This window comes from Bufo bufo, unplaced genomic scaffold (assembly GCF_905171765.1).
Source record: "Bufo bufo unplaced genomic scaffold, aBufBuf1.1, whole genome shotgun sequence".
Taxonomy (NCBI): domain Eukaryota; kingdom Metazoa; phylum Chordata; class Amphibia; order Anura; family Bufonidae; genus Bufo; species Bufo bufo.
Genome location: NW_024401156.1, coordinates 66691 through 89110, shown reverse-complemented (window position 1 = coordinate 89110; position 22420 = coordinate 66691). Strand labels below are relative to the sequence as shown.

General features: G+C 51.8%; 1 protein-coding gene across 1 annotated transcript in view; it reads left to right on the top strand.

The window, feature by feature from the left end:
• LOC120984668 (heat shock factor 2-binding protein-like) overlaps positions 1-22420 on the top strand; it is a 68522-nt gene that overhangs the window by 930 nt on the left and 45172 nt on the right. The window contains exons 2-4 of the mRNA XM_040413422.1: positions 1344-1426; positions 14843-14992; positions 19489-19618. Coding sequence (XP_040269356.1) covers positions 1344-1426; positions 14843-14992; positions 19489-19618 — 363 coding nt within the window. The remainder of the gene's footprint in view (positions 1-1343; positions 1427-14842; positions 14993-19488; positions 19619-22420) is intronic.

Here is a 22420-nt window from a genome sequence, read left to right as displayed (position 1 = left end):
AGAGCGGTGAGTGACCTCCAGCTTCTCCTTCTACTGGAGGATCTGCTGGAGAGTGTACAGTGGCTGAGAGCGGTGAGTGACCTCCAGCTTCTCCTTCTACTGAAGGATCTACTGGAGAGTGTACAATGTCTGAGAGTGGTGAGTGACCTCCAGCTTCTCCTACTGTAGGATCTGCTGGAGAGTGTACAGTGGGTGGAGGTGGCTGAGAGCAGTGTGACCTCCAGCTTCTCCTACTGGAGGATCTGCTGGAGAGTGTACAGTGGGTGGAGGTGGATGAAAGTGGTGTGACCTCCAGCTTCTCCTTCTACTGGAGGATCTGCTGGAGAGTGTACAGTGGCTTAGAGTGGTGAGTGACCTCCAGCTTCTCCTTCTACTGGAGGATCTACTGGGGAGTGTACAATGGGTGGAGGTGGATGAGAGCAGTGAGTGACCTCCAGCTTCTCCTTATACTGGAAAATTGGCTGGAGGGGGTACAGTGGGTGGAGGTGACCTCCATCTTCTCCTTGTACAGCAGCCTCAAATGTCCTGCTCCATATACTATGCCATTTGCATGTCTCCAGTAGATAATATGATGGTGAAATACAGTGTGGACATTCTTCAGAGGCAATCTCCTCACACACTACACAGAACTGACAGCAGCCGCCATCACTGCTCTGCCCCAGTGGTTTATCTTCAGAAATCCCCAGTGCAGTGATGAGGGCTGGAAATCAGGAAGGAAAGTAATAAGCCCAGTTGTGGGCTGTGGCATCATGTGGAGCAGCAGCATTTGTGCCTTCATTTGTGGTCTCCAAATAGTCTGAAATTCATCAGTCTATTCCATGAATAAGGTGGAGACATGCCACATAGGGGAGTACTACTATCCTTGTATGATAGCAGAGATAGAGAGGCGAGAGGCCACGGAGCTGTGTCTATGTGGCTGGTATGTCCTGACTCTGTTGTGGTGGAGGGTGTGCTCTCTCAGTGGAGATTGAGTCCTGACTCTGGCGGTGGGGTGTACTCTCGCAGTGGTCATGACCCTTGTGGTGGGTAGACACTCACTTAGTGGTGGTTGGGTCCCGGCTCAGTGGTGTTACAGGGTGTACTGTCACAAGGTGGGAGTTGTTTTGTTTTTGTGTCTGTGGTATTGAGGACAGGGGTTCCTTCCCACATTTTTGTGTTGTGGTGGAGTCTTATCTCTATCTATGGTGCTGGTCTTCTGTCTGTCTTCTGGTTCGGGTATGTAGTAGGTCTTCTACTGTGACCTGGTACTGTTTTGGTGCTTTGCCATTTTGCTGCCTGCCTTGTTCTTCTTCCACTGCTGCACTGACCCCTTGGTTTTGTTTACTTTGTGGTTCTATCCTTAGCTTTGGAGGAGAGAGAACAGGACTGTGAACATATCCAGGCCCGATTACAGGCGACTCAGAATGAATGTTTAAGAGCCAAAGAAGTAAGTAAAGACCCTCAACAGAATATTTCACATGATTAACCTGTGACAAAGCTGTCAACAGTGTCAGATGTGGAGGTGGAAGTGGTGTTGTAGAAAATGCAACTGGTATCAGGTGGTCAATGTGTGGTCAGACATGGAGCGTGTATTTCAGGATGTCCAGCTGGTGTCAGGTGTGTATCGGAAGGAGGTGTGGGGTGTGTATCGGAAGGAGGTGTCAGGTGTGCAGTGTGTAGTGGAAGGTGGTGTCAGGTGTGGGGTGTGTATCGGAAGGTGGTGTCAGGTGTGGGGTGTGTATTGGAAGGAGGTGTCAGGTGTGCGGTGTGAAGTGGAAGGAGGTGTCAGCTGTGCGGTGTGTATTGGAAGGAGGTGTCAGGTGTGCGGTGTGTATTGGAAGGAGGTGTCAGCTGTGCGGTGTGTATCGGAAGGAGGTGTCAGGTGTGCGGTGTGAAGTGGAAGGAGGTGTCAGCTGTGCGGTGTGTATTGGAAGGAGGTGTCAGCTGTGCGGTGTGTATTGGAAGGTGGTGTCAGGTGTGCGGTGTGTATCGGAAGGTGGTGTCAGGTGTGCGGTGTGTATCGGAAGGAGGTGTCAGGTGTGGGGTGTGTATTGGAAGGAGGTGTCAGGTGTGCGGTGTGAAGTGGAAGGAGGTGTCAGCTGTGCGGTGTGTATTGGAAGGAGGTGTCAGGTGTGCGGTGTGTATTGGAAGGAGGTGTCAGGTGTGCGGTGTGTATTGGAAGGAGGTGTCAGCTGTGCGGTGTGTATTGGAAGGAGGTGTCAGGTGTGCGGTGTGAAGTGGAAGGAGGTGTCAGCTGTGCGGTGTGTATTGGAAGGAGGTGTCAGGTGTGGGGTGTGTATTGGAAGGAGGTGTCAGCTGTGCGGTGTGTAGTGGAAGGAGGTGTCAGGTGTGCGGTGTGTATTGGAAGGAGGTGTCAGGTGTGCAGTGTGTATTGGAAGGAGGTGTCAGGTGTGCGGTGTGTATCGGAAGGTGGTGTCAGGTGTGCGGTGTGTATTGGAAGGAGGTGTCAGCTGTGCGGTGTGTATTGGAAGGAGGTGTCAGCTGTGCGGTGTGTATTGGAAGGAGGTGTCAGGTGTGGGGTGTGTATTGGAAGGAGGTATCAGGTGTGGGGTGTGTATTGGAAGGAGGTGTCAGGTGTGTATCGGAAGGAGGTGTCAGGTGTGAGTTGTGTATTGGAAGGAGGTGTCAGGTGTGTATCGGAAGGAGGTGTCAGGTGTGAGTTGTGTATTGGAAGGAGGTGTCAGGTGTGCGGTGTGTATCGGAAGGAGGTGTCAGGTGTGAGTTGTGTATTGGAAGGAGGTGTCAGGTGTGCGGTGTGTATCGGAAGGAGGTGTCAGGTGCGGTGTGTATTGGAAGGAGGTGTCAGGTGTGCGGTGTGTATCGGAAGGAGGTTTCAAGTGTGCGGTGTGTAGTGGAAGGAGGTGTCAGGTGTGGGGTGTGTATCGGAAGGAGGTGTCAGGTGTGTATTGGAAGGAGGTGTCAGGTGTGCGGTGTGTGTCAGGAGGAGGTGTCAGGTGTGCAGTGTGTATTGGAAGGAGGTGTCAGGTGTGCGGTGTGTATTGGAAGGAGGTGTCAGGTGTGCAGTGTGTATTGGAAGGAGGTTTCAGGTGTGCGGTGTGTAGTGGAAGGAGGTGTCAGGTGTGGGGTGTGTATTGGAAGGAGGTGTCAGGTGTGGGGTGTGTATTGGAAGGTGGTGTCAGGTGTGCGGTGTGTATCGGAAGGAGGTGTCAGGTGTGGGGTGTGTATCGGAAGGAGGTGTCAGGTGCGGTGTGTATTGGAAGGAGGTGTCAGGTGTGCGGTGTGTATCGGAAGGAGGTTTCAAGTGTGCGGTGTGTAGTGGAAGGAGGTGTCAGGTGTGGGGTGTGTATCGGAAGGAGGTGTCAGGTGTGATGTGTGTATTGGAAGGAGGTGTCAGGTGTGCAGTGTGTATTGGAAGGAGGTGTCAGGTGTGCAGTGTGTATTGGAAGGAGGTGTCAGGTGTGCAGTGTGTATTGGAAGGAGGTGTCAGGTGTGGCAGGACATGGAGTGTGTGTCAGGAGGAGGTGTCAGGTGTGGGGTGTGTATTGGAAGGAGGTGTCAGGTGTGGGGTGTGTATTGGAAGGAGGTGTCAGGTGTGGGGTGTGTATTGGAAGGAGGTGTCAGGTGTGCGGTGTGTATTGGAAGGAGGTGTCAGGTGTGCAGTGTGTATTGGAAGGAGGTGTCAGGTGTGGCAGGACATGGAGTGTGTGTCAGGAGGAGGTGTCAGGTGTGGGGTGTGTATTGGAAGGAGGTGTCAGGTGTGGGGTGTGTATTGGAAGGAGGTGTCAGGTGTGCGGTGTGTATTGGAAGGAGGTGTCAGGTGTGGGGTGTGTATTGGAAGGAGGTGTCAGGTGTGCGGTGTGAAGTGGAAGGAGGTGTCAGCTGTGCGGTGTGTATTGGAAGGAGGTGTCAGGTGTGGGGTGTGTATTGGAAGGAGGTGTCAGCTGTGCGGTGTGTAGTGGAAGGAGGTGTCAGGTGTGCGGTGTGTATTGGAAGGAGGTGTCAGGTGTGCGGTGTGTATTGGAAGGAGGTGTCAGGTGTGCGGTGTGTATCGGAAGGAGGTGTCAGGTGTGCGGTGTGTATTGGAAGGAGGTGTCAGCTGTGCGGTGTGTATTGGAAGGAGGTGTCAGCTGTGCGGTGTGTATTGGAAGGAGGTGTCAGGTGTGGGGTGTGTATTGGAAGGAGGTGTCAGGTGTGGGGTGTGTATTGGAAGGAGGTGTCAGGTGTGTATCGGAAGGAGGTGTCAGGTGTGAGTTGTGTATTGGAAGGAGGTGTCAGGTGTGTATCGGAAGGAGGTGTCAGGTGTGAGTTGTGTATTGGAAGGAGGTGTCAGGTGTGCGGTGTGTATCGGAAGGAGGTGTCAGGTGTGTATCGGAAGGAGGTGTCAGGTGTGAGTTGTGTATTGGAAGGAGGTGTCAGGTGTGCGGTGTGTATCGGAAGGAGGTGTCAGGTGCGGTGTGTATTGGAAGGAGGTGTCAGGTGTGCGGTGTGTATCGGAAGGAGGTTTCAAGTGTGCGGTGTGTAGTGGAAGGAGGTGTCAGGTGTGGGGTGTGTATCGGAAGGAGGTGTCAGGTGTGTATTGGAAGGAGGTGTCAGGTGTGCGGTGTGTATTGGAAGGAGGTGTCAGGTGTGCAGTGTGTATTGGAAGGAGGTTTCAGGTGTGCGGTGTGTAGTGGAAGGAGGTGTCAGGTGTGGGGTGTGTATTGGAAGGAGGTGTCAGGTGTGGGGTGTGTATTGGAAGGTGGTGTCAGGTGTGCGGTGTGTATCGGAAGGAGGTGTCAGGTGTGGGGTGTGTATCGGAAGGAGGTGTCAGGTGCGGTGTGTATTGGAAGGAGGTGTCAGGTGTGCGGTGTGTATCGGAAGGAGGTTTCAAGTGTGCGGTGTGTAGTGGAAGGAGGTGTCAGGTGTGGGGTGTGTATCGGAAGGAGGTGTCAGGTGTGATGTGTGTATTGGAAGGAGGTGTCAGGTGTGCAGTGTGTATTGGAAGGAGGTGTCAGGTGTGCAGTGTGTATTGGAAGGAGGTGTCAGGTGTGCAGTGTGTATTGGAAGGAGGTGTCAGGTGTGCGGTGTGAAGTGGAAGGAGGTGTCAGCTGTGCGGTGTGTATTGGAAGGAGGTGTCAGGTGTGCGGTGTGTATCGGAAGGAGGTTTCAAGTGTGCGGTGTGTAGTGGAAGGAGGTGTCAGGTGTGGGGTGTGTATCGGAAGGAGGTGTCAGGTGTGTATTGGAAGGAGGTGTCAGGTGTGCGGTGTGTGTCAGGAGGAGGTGTCAGGTGTGCGGTGTGTATTGGAAGGAGGTGTCAGGTGTGCAGTGTGTATTGGAAGGAGGTTTCAGGTGTGCGGTGTGTAGTGGAAGGAGGTGTCAGGTGTGGGGTGTGTATTGGAAGGAGGTGTCAGGTGTGGGGTGTGTATTGGAAGGTGGTGTCAGGTGTGCGGTGTGTATCGGAAGGAGGTGTCAGGTGTGGGGTGTGTATCGGAAGGAGGTGTCAGGTGCGGTGTGTATTGGAAGGAGGTGTCAGGTGTGCGGTGTGTATCGGAAGGAGGTTTCAAGTGTGCGGTGTGTAGTGGAAGGAGGTGTCAGGTGTGGGGTGTGTATCGGAAGGAGGTGTCAGGTGTGATGTGTGTATTGGAAGGAGGTGTCAGGTGTGCAGTGTGTATTGGAAGGAGGTGTCAGGTGTGCAGTGTGTATTGGAAGGAGGTGTCAGGTGTGCAGTGTGTATTGGAAGGAGGTGTCAGGTGTGGCAGGACATGGAGTGTGTGTCAGGAGGAGGTGTCAGGTGTGGGGTGTGTATTGGAAGGAGGTGTCAGGTGTGGGGTGTGTATTGGAAGGAGGTGTCAGGTGTGGGGTGTGTATTGGAAGGAGGTGTCAGGTGTGCGGTGTGTATTGGAAGGAGGTGTCAGGTGTGCAGTGTGTATTGGAAGGAGGTGTCAGGTGTGGCAGGACATGGAGTGTGTGTCAGGAGGAGGTGTCAGGTGTGGGGTGTGTATTGGAAGGAGGTGTCAGGTGTGGGGTGTGTATTGGAAGGAGGTGTCAGGTGTGCGGTGTGTATTGGAAGGAGGTGTCAGGTGTGGGGTGTGTATTGGAAGGAGGTGTCAGGTGTGCGGTGTGAAGTGGAAGGAGGTGTCAGCTGTGCGGTGTGTATTGGAAGGAGGTGTCAGGTGTGGGGTGTGTATTGGAAGGAGGTGTCAGGTGTGCGGTGTGTAGTGGAAGGAGGTGTCAGGTGTGCGGTGTGTATTGGAAGGAGGTGTCAGGTGTGCGGTGTGTATTGGAAGGAGGTGTCAGGTGTGCGGTGTGTATCGGAAGGAGGTGTCAGGTGTGCGGTGTGTATTGGAAGGAGGTGTCAGCTGTGCGGTGTGTATTGGAAGGAGGTGTCAGCTGTGCGGTGTGTATTGGAAGGAGGTGTCAGGTGTGGGGTGTGTATTGGAAGGAGGTGTCAGGTGTGGGGTGTGTATTGGAAGGAGGTGTCAGGTGTGTATCGGAAGGAGGTGTCAGGTGTGAGTTGTGTATTGGAAGGAGGTGTCAGGTGTGTATCGGAAGGAGGTGTCAGGTGTGAGTTGTGTATTGGAAGGAGGTGTCAGGTGTGCGGTGTGTATCGGAAGGAGGTGTCAGGTGTGTATCGGAAGGAGGTGTCAGGTGTGAGTTGTGTATTGGAAGGAGGTGTCAGGTGTGCGGTGTGTATCGGAAGGAGGTGTCAGGTGCGGTGTGTATTGGAAGGAGGTGTCAGGTGTGCGGTGTGTATCGGAAGGAGGTTTCAAGTGTGCGGTGTGTAGTGGAAGGAGGTGTCAGGTGTGGGGTGTGTATCGGAAGGAGGTGTCAGGTGTGTATTGGAAGGAGGTGTCAGGTGTGCGGTGTGTATTGGAAGGAGGTGTCAGGTGTGCGGTGTGTATTGGAAGGAGGTGTCAGGTGTGCGGTGTGTAGTGGAAGGAGGTGTCAGGTGTGGGGTGTGTATTGGAAGGAGGTGTCAGGTGTGGGGTGTGTATTGGAAGGAGGTGTCAGGTGTGCGGTGTGTATCGGAAGGAGGTGTCAGGTGTGGGGTGTGTATCGGAAGGAGGTGTCAGGTGCGGTGTGTATTGGAAGGAGGTGTCAGGTGTGCGGTGTGTATCGGAAGGAGGTTTCAAGTGTGCGGTGTGTAGTGGAAGGAGGTGTCAGGTGTGGGGTGTGTATCGGAAGGAGGTGTCAGGTGTGATGTGTGTATTGGAAGGAGGTGTCAGGTGTGCAGTGTGTATTGGAAGGAGGTGTCAGGTGTGCAGTGTGTATTGGAAGGAGGTGTCAGGTGTGCGGTGTGTATTGGAAGGAGGTGTCAGGTGTGGCAGGACATGGAGTGTGTGTCAGGAGGAGGTGTCAGGTGTGGGGTGTGTATTGGAAGGAGGTGTCAGGTGTGGGGTGTGTATTGGAAGGAGGTGTCAGGTGTGGGGTGTGTATTGGAAGGAGGTGTCAGGTGTGCGGTGTGTATTGGAAGGAGGTGTCAGGTGTGCAGTGTGTATTGGAAGGAGGTGTCAGGTGTGGCAGGACATGGAGTGTGTGTCAGGAGGAGGTGTCAGGTGTGGGGTGTGTATTGGAAGGAGGTGTCAGGTGTGGGGTGTGTATTGGAAGGAGGTGTCAGGTGTGCGGTGTGTATTGGAAGGAGGTGTCAGGTGTGGGGTGTGTATTGGAAGGAGGTGTCAGGTGTGCGGTGTGAAGTGGAAGGAGGTGTCAGCTGTGCGGTGTGTATTGGAAGGAGGTGTCAGGTGTGGGGTGTGTATTGGAAGGAGGTGTCAGCTGTGCGGTGTGTAGTGGAAGGAGGTGTCAGGTGTGCGGTGTGTATTGGAAGGAGGTGTCAGGTGTGCGGTGTGTATTGGAAGGAGGTGTCAGGTGTGCGGTGTGTATCGGAAGGAGGTGTCAGGTGTGCGGTGTGTATTGGAAGGAGGTGTCAGGTATGGGGTGTGTATTGGAAGGAGGTGTCAGCTGTGCGGTGTGTATTGGAAGGAGGTGTCAGCTGTGCGGTGTGTATTGGAAGGAGGTGTCAGGTGTGGGGTGTGTATTGGAAGGAGGTATCAGGTGTGGGGTGTGTATTGGAAGGAGGTGTCAGGTGTGTATCGGAAGGAGGTGTCAGGTGTGAGTTGTGTATTGGAAGGAGGTGTCAGGTGTGTATCGGAAGGAGGTGTCAGGTGTGAGTTGTGTATTGGAAGGAGGTGTCAGGTGTGCGGTGTGTATCGGAAGGAGGTGTCAGGTGTGTATCGGAAGGAGGTGTCAGGTGTGAGTTGTGTATTGGAAGGAGGTGTCAGGTGTGCGGTGTGTATCGGAAGGAGGTGTCAGGTGCGGTGTGTATTGGAAGGAGGTGTCAGGTGTGCGGTGTGTATCGGAAGGAGGTTTCAAGTGTGCGGTGTGTAGTGGAAGGAGGTGTCAGGTGTGGGGTGTGTATCGGAAGGAGGTGTCAGGTGTGTATTGGAAGGAGGTGTCAGGTGTGCGGTGTGTATTGGAAGGAGGTGTCAGGTGTGCAGTGTGTATTGGAAGGAGGTGTCAGGTGTGCGGTGTGTAGTGGAAGGAGGTGTCAGGTGTGGGGTGTGTATTGGAAGGAGGTGTCAGGTGTGGGGTGTGTATTGGAAGGTGGTGTCAGGTGTGCGGTGTGTATCGGAAGGAGGTGTCAGGTGTGGGGTGTGTATCGGAAGGAGGTGTCAGGTGCGGTGTGTATTGGAAGGAGGTGTCAGGTGTGCGGTGTGTATCGGAAGGAGGTTTCAAGTGTGCGGTGTGTAGTGGAAGGAGGTGTCAGGTGTGGGGTGTGTATCGGAAGGAGGTGTCAGGTGTGATGTGTGTATTGGAAGGAGGTGTCAGGTGTGCAGTGTGTATTGGAAGGAGGTGTCAGGTGTGCAGTGTGTATTGGAAGGAGGTGTCAGGTGTGCAGTGTGTATTGGAAGGAGGTGTCAGGTGTGGCAGGACATGGAGTGTGTGTCAGGAGGAGGTGTCAGGTGTGGGGTGTGTATTGGAAGGAGGTGTCAGGTGTGGGGTGTGTATTGGAAGGAGGTGTCAGGTGTGGGGTGTGTATTGGAAGGAGGTGTCAGGTGTGCGGTGTGTATTGGAAGGAGGTGTCAGGTGTGCAGTGTGTATTGGAAGGAGGTGTCAGGTGTGGCAGGACATGGAGTGTGTGTCAGGAGGAGGTGTCAGGTGTGGGGTGTGTATTGGAAGGAGGTGTCAGGTGTGGGGTGTGTATTGGAAGGAGGTGTCAGGTGTGGGGTGTGTATTGGAAGGAGGTGTCAGGTGTGGGGTGTGTATTGGAAGGAGGTGTCAGGTGTGCGGTGTGTATTGGAAGGAGGTGTCAGGTATGGGGTGTGTATTGGAAGGAGGTGTCAGGTGTGCGGTGTGTATTGGAAGGAGGTGTCAGGTGTGGGGTGTGTATTGGAAGGAGGTGTCAGGTGTGGGGTGTGTATTGGAAGGAGGTGTCAGGTGTGGCAGGACATGGAGCGTGTGTCAGGAGGAGGTGTCAGGTGTGGCAGAACATGCAGCGTGTGTCAGGAGGAGGTGTCAGGTGTGGCAGAACATGCAGCGTGTGTCAGGAGGAGGTGTCAGGTGTGGGGTGTGTAGTGGAAGGAGGTGTCAGGTGTGGGGTGTGTATTGGAAGGAGGTGTCAGGTGTGGGGTGTGTATCGGAAGGAGGTATCAGGTATGGGGTGTGTATTGGAAGGAGGTGTCAGGTGTGCAGTGTGTATTGGAAGGAGGTGTCAGGTGTGCAGTGTGTATTGGAAGGAGGTGTCAGGTGTGCAGTGTGTATTGGAAGGAGGTGTCAGGTGTGGGGTGTGTATTGGAAGGAGGTGTCAGGTGTGCGGTGTGTATTGGAAGGAGGTGTCAGGTGTGCGGTGTGTATCGGAAGGAGGTGTCAGGTGTGTGGTGTGTATTGGAAGGAGGTGTCAGGTGTGCGGTGTGTAGTGGAAGGAGGTGTCAGGTGTGGGGTGTGTATTGGAAGGAGGTGTCAGGTGTGGGGTGTGTATTGGAAGGAGGTGTCAGGTGTGCAGTGTGTATTGGAAGGAGGTTTCAGGTGTGCGGTGTGTAGTGGAAGGAGGTGTCAGGTGTGGGGTGTGTATTGGAAGGAGGTGTCAGGTGTGGGGTGTGTATTGGAAGGTGGTGTCAGGTGTGCGGTGTGTATCGGAAGGAGGTGTCAGGTGTGGGGTGTGTATCGGAAGGAGGTGTCAGGTGCGGTGTGTATTGGAAGGAGGTGTCAGGTGTGCGGTGTGTATTGGAAGGAGGTGTCAGGTGTGCGGTGTGTATTGGAAGGAGGTGTCAGGTGTGCGGTGTGTATCGGAAGGAGGTGTCAGGTGTGGGGTGTGTATTGGAAGGAGGTGTCAGGTGTGCGGTGTGTATTGGAAGGAGGTGTCAGGTGTGCGGTGTGTATTGGAAGGAGGTGTCAGGTGTGCGGTGTGAAGTGGAAGGAGGTGTCAGGTGCGGTGTGTATTGGAAGGAGGTGTCAGGTGTGCGGTGTGTATCGGAAGGAGGTTTCAAGTGTGCGGTGTGTAGTGGAAGGAGGTGTCAGGTGTGGGGTGTGTATCGGAAGGAGGTGTCAGGTGTGATGTGTGTATTGGAAGGAGGTGTCAGGTGTGCAGTGTGTATTGGAAGGAGGTGTCAGGTGTGCAGTGTGTATTGGAAGGAGGTGTCAGGTGTGCAGTGTGTATTGGAAGGAGGTGTCAGGTGTGGCAGGACATGGAGTGTGTGTCAGGAGGAGGTGTCAGGTGTGGGGTGTGTATTGGAAGGAGGTGTCAGGTGTGGGGTGTGTATTGGAAGGAGGTGTCAGGTGTGGGGTGTGTATTGGAAGGAGGTGTCAGGTGTGCAGTGTGTATTGGAAGGAGGTGTCAGGTGTGCAGTGTGTATTGGAAGGAGGTGTCAGGTGTGGCAGGACATGGAGTGTGTGTCAGGAGGAGGTGTCAGGTGTGGGGTGTGTAGTGGAAGGAGGTGTCAGGTGTGGGGTGTGTATTGGAAGGAGGTGTCAGGTGTGGGGTGTGTATTGGAAGGAGGTGTCAGGTGTGCGGTGTGTATTGGAAGGAGGTGTCAGGTGTGCGGTGTGTATTGGAAGGAGGTGTCAGGTGTGCGGTGTGTATTGGAAGGAGGTGTCAGGTGTGGGGTGTGTATTGGAAGGAGGTGTCAGGTGTGGGGTGTGTATTGGAAGGAGGTGTCAGGTGTGCGGTGTGTATTGGAAGGAGGTGTCAGGTGTGGGGTGTGTATTGGAAGGAGGTGTCAGGTGTGGCAGGACATGGAGCGTGTGTCAGGAGGAGGTGTCAGGTGTGGGGTGTGTATTGGAAGGAGGTGTCAGGTGTGGCAGGACATGGAGCGTGTGTCAGGAGGAGGTGTCAGGTGTGGCAGAACATGCAGCGTGTGTCAGGAGGAGGTGTCAGGTGTGGCAGAACATGCAGCGTGTGTCAGGAGGAGGTGTCAGGTGTGGCAGAACATGCAGCGTGTGTCAGGAGGAGGTGTCAGGTGTGGGGTGTGTATTGGAAGGAGGTGTCAGGTGTGGGGTGTGTATCGGAAGGAGGTGTCAGGTATGGGGTGTGTATTGGAAGGAGGTGTCAGGTGTGCAGTGTGTATTGGAAGGAGGTGTCAGGTGTGGCAGGACATGGAGTGTGTGTCAGGAGGAGGTGTCAGGTGTGGGGTGTGTATTGGAAGGAGGTGTCAGGTGTGGGGTGTGTATTGGAAGGAGGTGTCAGGTGTGCGGTGTGTATTGGAAGGAGGTGTCAGGTGTGGGGTGTGTATTGGAAGGAGGTGTCAGGTGTGGCAGAACATGCAGCGTGTGTCAGGAGGAGGTGTCAGGTGTGGCAGAACATGCAGCGTGTGTCAGGAGGAGGTGTCAGGTGTGGCAGAACATGCAGCGTGTGTCAGGAGGAGGTGTCAGGTGTGGCAGGACATGGAGCGTGTGTCAGGAGGAGGTGTCAGGTGTGGCAGAACATGCAGCGTGTGTCAGGAGGAGGTGTCAGGTGTGGCAGAACATGCAGCGTGTGTCAGGAGGAGGTGTCAGGTGTGGCAGAACATGCAGCGTGTGTCAGGAGGAGGTGTCAGGTGTGGCAGGACATGGAGCGTGTGTCAGGAGGAGGTGTCAGGTGTGGCAGAACATGGAGCGTGTGTCAGGAGGAGGTGTCAGGTGTGGCAGAACATGGAGCGTGTGTCAGGAGGAGGTGTCAGGTGTGGCAGAACATGGAGCGTGTGTCAGGAGGAGGTGTCAGGTGTGGCAGGACATGGAGCGTGTGTCAGGAGGAGGTGTCAGGTGTGGCAGGACATGGAGCGTGTGTCAGGAGGAGGTGTCAGGTGTGGCAGAACATGGAACATGTGTCAGGAGGAGGTGTCAGGTGTGGCAGAACATGCAGCGTGTGTCAGGAGGAGGTGTCAGGTGTGGCAGGACATGGAGCGTGTGTCAGGAGGAGGTGTCAGGTGTGGCAGAACATGCAGCGTGTGTCAGGAGGAGGTGTCAGGTGTGGCAGAACATGCAGCGTGTGTCAGGAGGAGGTGTCAGGTGTGGCAGGACATGGAGCGTGTGTCAGGAGGAGGTGTCAGGTGTGGCAGGACATGGAGCGTGTGTCAGGAGGAGGTGTCAGGTGTGGCAGAACATGCAGCGTGTGTCAGGAGGAGGTGTCAGGTGTGGCAGAACATGCAGCGTGTGTCAGGAGGAGGTGTCAGGTGTGGCAGGACATGGAGCGTGTGTCAGGAGGAGGTGTCAGGTGTGGCAGAACATGCAGCGTGTGTCAGGAGGAGGTGTCAGGTGTGGCAGAACATGCAGCGTGTGTCAGGAGGAGGTGTCAGGTGTGGCAGAACATGGAGCGTGTGTCAGGAGGAGGTGTCAGGTGTGGCAGGACATGGAGCGTGTGTCAGGAGGAGGTGTCAGGTGTGGCAGAACATGCAGCGTGTGTCAGGAGGAGGTGTCAGGTGTGGCAGAACATGCAGCGTGTGTCAGGAGGAGGTGTCAGGTGTGGCAGGACATGGAGCGTGTGTCAGGAGGAGGTGTCAGGTGTGGCAGAACATGGAGCGTGTGTCAGGAGGAGGTGTCAGGTGTGGCAGAACATGGAGCGTGTGTCAGGAGGAGGTGTCAGGTGTGGCAGAACATGGAGCGTGTGTCAGGAGGAGGTGTCAGGTGTGGCAGAACATGCAGCGTGTGTCAGGAGGAGGTGTCAGGTGTGGCAGGCCATGGAGCGTGTGTCAGGTGTGGCAGGACATGCAGCGTGTGTCAGGAGGAGGTGTCAGGTGTGGCAGGACATGGAGCGTGTGTCAGGAGGAGGTGTCAGGTGTGGCAGAACATGGAGCATGTGTCAGGAGGAGGTGTCAGGTGTGGCAGAACATGCAGCGTGTGTCAGGAGGAGGTGTCAGGTGTGGCAGGACATGGAGCGTGTGTCAGGAGGAGGTGTCAGGTGTGGCAGAACATGCAGCGTGTGTCAGGAGGAGGTGTCAGGTGTGGCAGGACATGGAGCGTGTGTCAGGAGGAGGTGTCAGGTGTGGCAGAACATGGAGCATGTGTCAGGAGGAGGTGTCAGGTGTGGCAGAACATGCAGCGTGTGTCAGGAGGAGGTGTCAGGTGTGGCAGAACATGCAGCGTGTGTCAGGAGGAGGTGTCAGGTGTGGCAGGACATGGAGCGTGTGTCAGGAGGAGGTGTCAGGTGTGGCAGGACATGGAGCGTGTGTCAGGAGGAGGTGTCAGGTGTGGCAGAACATGGAGCATGTGTCAGGAGGAGGTGTCAGGTGTGGCAGAACATGCAGCGTGTGTCAGGAGGAGGTGTCAGGTGTGGCAGAACATGCAGCGTGTGTCAGGAGGAGGTGTCAGGTGTGGCAGGACATGGAGCGTGTGTCAGGAGGAGGTGTCAGGTGTGGCAGAACATGGAGCATGTGTCAGGAGGAGGTGTCAGGTGTGGCAGAACATGCAGCGTGTGTCAGGAGGAGGTGTCAGGTGTGGCAGAACATGGAGCATGTGTCAGGAGGAGGTGTCAGGTGTGGCAGAACATGCAGTGTGTGTCAGGAGGAGGTGTCAGGTGTGGCAGAACATGCAGCGTGTGTCAGGAGGAGGTGTCAGGTGTGGCAGGACATGGAGCGTGTGTCAGGAGGAGGTGTCAGGTGTGGCAGAACATGCAGCGTGTGTCAGGAGGAGGTGTCAGGTGTGGCAGGACATGGAGCGTGTGTCAGGAGGAGGTGTCAGGTGTGGCAGAACATGCAGCGTGTGTCAGGAGGAGGTGTCAGGTGTGGCAGAACATGCAGCGTGTGTCAGGAGGAGGTGTCAGGTGTGGCAGAACATGCAGCGTGTGTCAGGAGGAGGTGTCAGGTGTGGCAGGACATGGAGCGTGTGTCAGGAGGAGGTGTCAGGTGTGGCAGGACATGGAGCGTGTGTCAGGAGGAGGTGTCAGGTGTGGCAGGACATGGAGCGTGTGTCAGGAGGAGGTGTCAGGTGTGGCAGAACATGCAGCGTGTGTCAGGAGGAGGTGTCAGGTGTGGCAGGACATGGAGGGTGTGTCAGGAGGAGGTGTCAGGTGTGGCAGGACATGGAGCATGTGTCAGGAGGAGGTGTCAGGTGTGGCAGAACATGCAGCGTGTGTCAGGAGGAGGTGTCAGGTGTGGCAGGACATGGAGTGTGTGTCAGGAGGAGGTGTCAGGTGTGGGGTGTGTATTGGAAGGAGGTGTCAGGTGTGTGGTGTGTATTAGAAGGAGGTGTCAAGTGTGGGGTGTGTATTGGAAGGTGGTGTCAGGTGTGGGGTGTGTATCGGAAGGAGGTGTCAGGTGTGGCAGAACATGGAGCGTATGTCAGGAGGAGGTGTCAGGTGTGGCAGGCCATGTAGCGTGTATGTCGGGGTGTGCAGCTGGTGTGAGCAGTAGCAGGGATGGATTCCGTGTGGTTTGGTGGTGGCGGTGGGCACTTGTGGACTGCACGGCTTACATTGCTCTCCTTATTTGTGCAGGAGAATCTGTCTCTGCTTCTCCAGGTGACTGAGCTCCGAGAACAGAATGTCCAGCAGGTTGACTTCTGCTCTGAGATGGGGTCTGCGCTCTGCACATTGTTGTGGGGAGTCTCTAACAGGGAGGAGACAGTAAGGAGCATCCTAGGAATGGTGAGTAGTGGAGAGCAGAGGACACCCTTGTCTCAGATGTCTTTTGGGTGCAGAGAGGGAATGTGGGCAGTTGGAGCTGGACATGGTAGATTTCCGGGAGATGTGGACCACCACTACTAGAAATGGTAGAAGCTCCACCATCGATGATTATGGGCTCAAACAGTTTTTATTGAGCACATCAGTGAAATTCCAGCATGTGATCTACAGCAAAGACATAATACAAAGGTAGGTATATAAAAAAAAACGCAATGTAGTAAAGATGAGTTATAGAGCCAATACAATATGGCGTTATATGTAGGTCAAATAAAAAAAACAAAGAACAAATCTGACAAGGACTGGACAAAAGGGTGGAGTGAGGGAAGGGGTGGAAAGGAGTACCGTAACCATGTTATGGATCTGGAGAAGGGAGACTACCCTTTGTGTGCCCTACAGAGAACACTGGGGAGCGTCGTATCTGAAGACCAAAGCTGGGTGAAGGCTGAAGTGGAGTTCTGGTCTTCGGCTCTGAGCTCCCCCATACGTCTGATCACATCCGCTGCCCAGGACATTGTATGCAAGGTCTCATTTGATCTCCATCTAGAAGGGATAATTTGTCTCATTGCTAAATAAAAAAAATCGGAGAATCCCTTCTTTTGATCTTGGAAATGGGTCCAGAGAACATAGACAACCAAGCGATCTCAGGTGAGGCAGATACAGAAGCCCAGAGAAGAGAGTCATGTATGGAGAACATCTCTTGCCATAGAGGAGCCACTCCCAATGTGAAGCATCGTCCCTACTGCTGAGCAAGTGTTTGGTAGTGAGGGCTCTGCACCACCTCGTGCGACAGCCACATGACCCTGATAACTTGTGAGTTACAGTTGCAAGAAAAAGTATGTGAACCCTTTGGAATGATATGGATTTCTACACAAATTGGTCATAAAATGTGATCTGATCTTCATCTAAGTCACAACAATAGACAATCACAGTCTGCTTAAACTAATAACACACAAAGAGTTAAATGTTACCATTTTTTTATTGAACACACCATGTAAACATTCACAGTGCAGGTGGAAAAAGTATGTGAACCCCTAGACTAATGACATCTCCAAGAGCTAAGTGTCAGCCAACTGGAGTCCAATCAATGAGATGAGATTGGAGGTGTTGGTTACAGCTGCCCTGCCCTATAAAAAACACACACCAGTTCTGGGTTTGCTTTTCACAAGAAGCATTGCCTGATGTGAATGATGCCTCGCACAAAAGAGCTCTCAGAAGACCTACGATTAAGAATTGTTGACTTGTATAAAGCTGGAAAGGGTTATAAAAGTATCTCCAAAAGCCTTGCTGTTCATCAGTCCACGGTAAGACAAATTGTCTATAAATGGAGGACGTTCAGCACTGCTGCTACTCTCCCTAGGAGTGGCCGTCCTGTAAAGATGACTGTAAGAGCACAGCGCAGACTGCTCAATGAGGTGAAGAAGAATCCTAGAGTGTCAGCTAAAGACTTACAGAAGTCTCTGGCATATGCCAACATCCCTGTTAGCAAATCTACAATACATAAAACACTAAACAAGAATGGATTTCATGGGAGGATACCACAGAGGAAGCCACTGCTGTCCAAAAAAACATTGCTGCACGTTTACAGTTTGCACAAGAGCCCCTGGATGTTCCACAGCAGTACTGGCAAAATATTCTGTGGACAGATGAGACCAAAGTTGAGTTGTTTGGAAGAAACACACAACATTATGTGTGGAGAAAAAGAGGCACAGCACACCAACCTCAAAACCCCATGTAACGGATCCGCTTCCTTTAATGGACGCTTCCTAGCTTGCGCCGAGGACCACAAGCACCGCACTGGACACCACAAGCACCGCAGACTCCACAACCGCCGTAGCTTAACTGGAGCCGCGCCGTCTTCCTTCCACCCTGAATGAACCTCCAGCATTCAGGACCGTGTGGGTAAGATCTCTCCTCCAGGGAATATGCAGAGCATAGCAATCCCCAGCGTGATACAGCAATTCCCTCCAATAACGAGACGAGGCTGCGTTTTGAAGGGTTAGAAAAACATGAACTGAACACACTTTATTGAGGGCTACCCGCCCGTATTTATGCAGGTCCCCACAATGCATCATGGTTTCCTCCTCTCTGCCCTGGAGACACCTGAAGTGCAATTCAATTATCTCCCAGGACAAAGGGAGATCACCAATACACATGTGGGAACAATAGGATAGGAATCCCCACCCGAATACACAAAATCCTCCCTTCTGTCTGAAATATAATTATGGATTAACATAACTATCACAGACAGTAAAAATACAGTTTTTAAACATACACTGTAACTTTAAAACCATACATTCCATCTCCATAAAAATTACATATTTAAACTCAGTATACATCAAATATAACCACTTCCAAAAATCACACAAATCCCTCCAGCGGATCAAAAGTTTAGTGGAAGTCCTTTATGACCGACCGCAAGCACAATTTCCTGCCCAAAACAGTTCCATAAATTTGGGCTGTGCGGTCGGTCAATTTCATGCAGAAAAACGACTAAGTCCCATCTTCGAACGGAGCTGAAAGTTCAGTATGGAAGAAGGTAAGGGTCAGCGGCGTTCGTGTATCCGCGCATACGATTCCAGCTCCACAGAATCCCCAGCATACACCGCTGACCGCGTTCGGTCCCACCAACAGTCCAGACATGCGGCACAGTTCTGTCACACTGTTCCTGAAGGGCAACATGTCCCGGGGCCATAGTCGTAGGGCAGGAGGCTAGCCATAAGTCCTCTACAATGCCCAGTGGCAAATGGCAGTTTGTCACACCTCATCCCAACTGTGAAGTATGGTGGTGGGGGCATCATGGTTTGGGGCTGCTTTGCTGCGTCAGGGCCTGGACGGATTGCTATCATTGAAGGAAAAATGAATTCCCAAGTTTATCAAGACATTTTGCAGGAGAACTTAAGGCCATCTGTCCACCAGCTGAAGCTCAACAGAAGATGGGTGTTGCAACAGGACAACGACCCAAAGCATAGAAGTGAATCAACAACAGAATCCCTTTAAACAGAAGAAAATCCGCCTTCTGGAGTGGCCCAGTCAGAGTCCTGACCTCAACCCGATGGAGATGCTGTGGCATGACCTCAAGAAAGCGATTCACACCAGACATCCCAAGAATATTGCTGAACTGAAACCGTTCTGTAAAGAGGAATGGTGAAGAATTACTCCTGACCGTTGTGTCTGATCTGCAACTACAGGAAACGTTTGGTGGAAGTTATTGCTGCCAAAGGAGGTTCAACCAGTTATTAAATCCAAGGGTTCACATACTTTTTCCACCTGCACTGTGAATGTTTACATGGTGTGTTCAATAAAAACATGGTAACATTTAACTCTTTGTGTGTTATTAGTTTAAGCCGACTGTGATTGTCTATTGTTGTGTCTTAGATGAAGATCAGATCACATTTTATGACCAATTTGTGCAGAAATCCATATCATTCCAAAGGGTTCACATGCTTCTTCTTGCAACTGTAGGTTACTTTCACATCTGTGCTTTCCCTTTCCGCTATTGAGATCCGTCATAGGGTCAATGGGGACAAAACTGAACGAAACAGAGTCCCCAGAATGAATTCTGTTCGGATTGGTTGCTCTCCCATCGTGGACAGAATAATACTGCAAGCATGTGGGGCGGAGAAAGACGGATCCGTCCTGGCACACAATGTAAGTCAATGGGGACGGATCCGTTTTCTCGGACACAATAGAAAACGGATCCGTCTCCCATTGACCTTCAGTGGAGTTCATGACGGATCCGTCTTGGCTATTTTACAGATAACACAACCGGATCCGTTCATGACAGATGCATGCGGTTGTATTATCCGTAACGGAAGCGTTTTTGCTGAACCCTGCCGGATCCAGAAAAATGCTAGTGTGAAAGTCGCCTTACACGGATCTGCAGATAGACCAGAGCCCAGTTCCCTTTGCCATGTAGACATGTATCTGGGGCTGAGTCTATGGTGCCGATCGCCTGTCCCCTAGCTCCTCGGTTCGCGTGATTTTGTACATCATGGATATAGCATGTCTAGGAGCGGAGGTAGATATAGCTTCTCACATTGGGTCAGTTCACCACTGAGTTGCGAACTAGGTGCAGCGGAGGAGAGGGCATTCCAAGCTGGAAAATAATGAAACCAAAGAACTAATGACTGTGGAAAAGGGTCAGAGGGGTCTGCAGGAGGTGAAGGCCAGAGATAGTCCACACGTCCCGTATTCTGACTATGCCTCTGCCTGGAGACGGATGAGAAAATGAACCCTGAAGTCCTGGAGGTAAATCAGGATGATCACTTAGAGGAGTAAGTGGTCCAGGAACTATGACTATACGGGTTCTGAGGGCTAATTTAAACCAGGACTTCAGTAAGTGAGTTAAGGGTGGGGACACGTAAGGGGATAGTCATCCCACATACCTATAGGTAGTATGGTGGTTAGTATCCTCTCTTGGTACCCGTTCTCCTCTCTAGTTATGTCTTTTTTTCTGGCAGGATACGACCGCCGAGTTCTTCAGCTTGGCCGGGCAGACTGTGAGCAGGTTTGTGGAGTCCTTTGCAGTCGATCAGAATGAAGACACAGAAGAAAGTCGCTTTGTCCTTGGTCTGGCGGGTACCATCACAAGTAAGTGCAGGGGTCTGACTGACCCTGGACACACCATGGTCAAACCTAAGCCCATTAATTTCAGTTTATCATCTAGAAACGTTAATGTGGAGATCATGTTTGTCAAACATATCCCAAACCCACCACTAAATATAACACTTCCCCGGAAGAGAAATCCACTGAAATCTTCCCATTGTGGACTCATGACAGGTCACTGCAGTGCACCACCCCTACCCCACCGACGTGAGACTTTTGACCTGCCATAAAAATGTATTATTGGAAATGTATAGAAGGAGCAGTCGTCACCTATCATGAAGGTGAGGAGAATTCTTGTCAGCTTGGTGGTCAGGTCTTATAGTATGAAGAAGTAGGCCTAATAACAGGATGAGTCCTCTGGTGGAGGTCAGAACCCACCGACCAACATGCATACTGGAAGCCCCCTCAGACATTAAAGGGGTTGTCCGCTTTATTTATATTGATGACCTCTCCACAGGATGGGTCATCAATATCAGATCATCAGGGAGCCGATTTTGGCGCTCGTTCGAGCACTTCCTTCCCTTCATTGTATACCTGCTCGCCATCGGACCCCCGACGATCTGATATTGACCTATCCTGGGGATAGGTCATCAATGTAAATAAAGTGGACAACCCCTTTAAATAAATGTAAGACCTACCGCCTCAACACCAAGGTTCAGTCCTACCTGGACTCTCCTATCTGGCTACTGAGTTCCCTGAGCCCATGGATTTCTGGGCAGGCACAGCCCGCTCTCTATCTCTTGCCCGGCCTCCAATGTCCTCTTGGAGAGGGTTTTCAGCATGATGGGGCATGGGGGCCCCTAAACGGATCAAGTTGTCTTCCGCCAGTGCCCAAAACATCTCTTTTGTCAAAATGAACCAAGCCTGGATGCGTGAGGATGATGTTTTTTTATGTTTTTCCTTAAAGTAGTTTGTGTTTTATCGATTACTTTTGGATTATAAAACCATCCAAAAATGTCATTACATGACTACGGTATTCACGGCTACTGAGGAGGGAGCCCGGGCTCCGAAACGCGTAGTCATTTTGTCTAGCGGGGCAATTTATTTTTTATTTATTATTTCGATTATTTTGATTTTTGATTTTTCTTAACCCCTTAGTGACCACCCATATGGGGCCTCAGGCTGGGCCGCCGCTTTTTCATGGCGGCCCAGTCTAAGCACTGCACAGGTCCCCTGTGCAGCGGGGAACGGGGCCCCGGTTCTCGCATGACAACCGCAGTCCTGCTCTAACAGCCTGGACCGGCAAGAGTGACAATAAGGGATGTTTAACACTTTACATGCTACGGGCAATGGCGCCCTTCACATGTAAAGCGCTGACAGAGGGAACGGACTCCCTCTGCCTCCCATCGGCACTCCGCAAATGCGATCGTGGGGTGCTGATGCATGTAAAGGCTGAATGGGGTCTGATGTAGGCCCTAAGCCTGCCTTGAGTAGTTTCCAGCACTGACATTAAAATGCAATGCACTGGAGCGATAGGAAAACATGGCGCCCGCTCGCAAGTGCAGTGGACGTCATGGCCGGCGGGTCTCCTCTGTTTCAAACAACAGAGACCCGCGGCTAATTACCTCGAATGGCATTAATGCCGATCGCAGTTATTAAAGCCTTTAGATGCCATGATCAAGTGAGATCACGGCATCTAAAGGGTGAAAAACCCAGAAGCTCACACTTCCAGGCTTCTTACAGGCATCGTCTGCGGCCAGTGAGGATGGCGATAATTGATTTCAATACACTCAGCCTCGCTGAAGAGGCTTAGGGCGTTTAAGATGCAATTCTAATTTTGGCCACCAGGTGGCAGGTCAACATAAGAAATGAGCAATTCTCAGTAATAAATCCATTTAAAAAATCCATGATTGTTCAGAATTAAAAAATAATAAAAAATTATTTTGTAGGCTCAAGTACCAGCTTCAAAATCACTGCCAAAAAGTAAAAAAAACTTTAAAAAAATATATAAAACATAAAAAAAATCTAAAAGTTTAAATCACCCCCCTTTCCGTATTATAAAAAAAATACTTACATATATAACAAAAATATAAACATCCCGGGTATCACTGAGACTGAAAGCACCCGTACTATTTAAAAATAAAAATATTTTTCCAATATGGCAAATTGTGTAACGGAAAAAAGCGTAAAAATACCCAATTTGCCATTTTTTCATCGCTTCTCTTACCCAAACAAAATGTAATAAAATGTGATTAAAAAGTCACACACTCCAAAGTGGTGTTTAGACATAAAAACCTACACATGTGGGGTATCGTTGTCATCACACTGACCCAGAGAATAAAGGGCACGGGTCTGTTTTGCCGCAAATGGAACGCCATGGGAACAAAACCCGTAAAACGGTGGAGGAATTGCGTTTTTTTCAAATTCCACCCCATTTGGATTTTTTTTCCCCGCTTCACACTACATTTTTATGCCATTTTAAATGGTGGCATTAGAAAGTACAGCCTGTCCAACAAAAAATAAGCCCCCACACAGCTATGTGACCGGAAAAATAAAAAAAGTTATGGCTTCAGGAAGATAGGGAAGAAAAATGAAAACCTCCAGTACCCTAAGGGTTAAAATCAATCAGAATGTGTCGGTTATAGTCCCCTTGTGGGACTAGCAAGTGGTAAAAAGAAAAAAAAAACATTTATTAAATAAAAAAATGTAAGTAAAAAAAATATATGCTGTTCAATGAAAAAAAATAATCTCCCCCATATGTTTGGTATTACCGCGTCCGTAACGACCCGGACTACATAAATATCATGTAAATTATCCCCTACGGGGAACGCTGTAAAAAATATACCG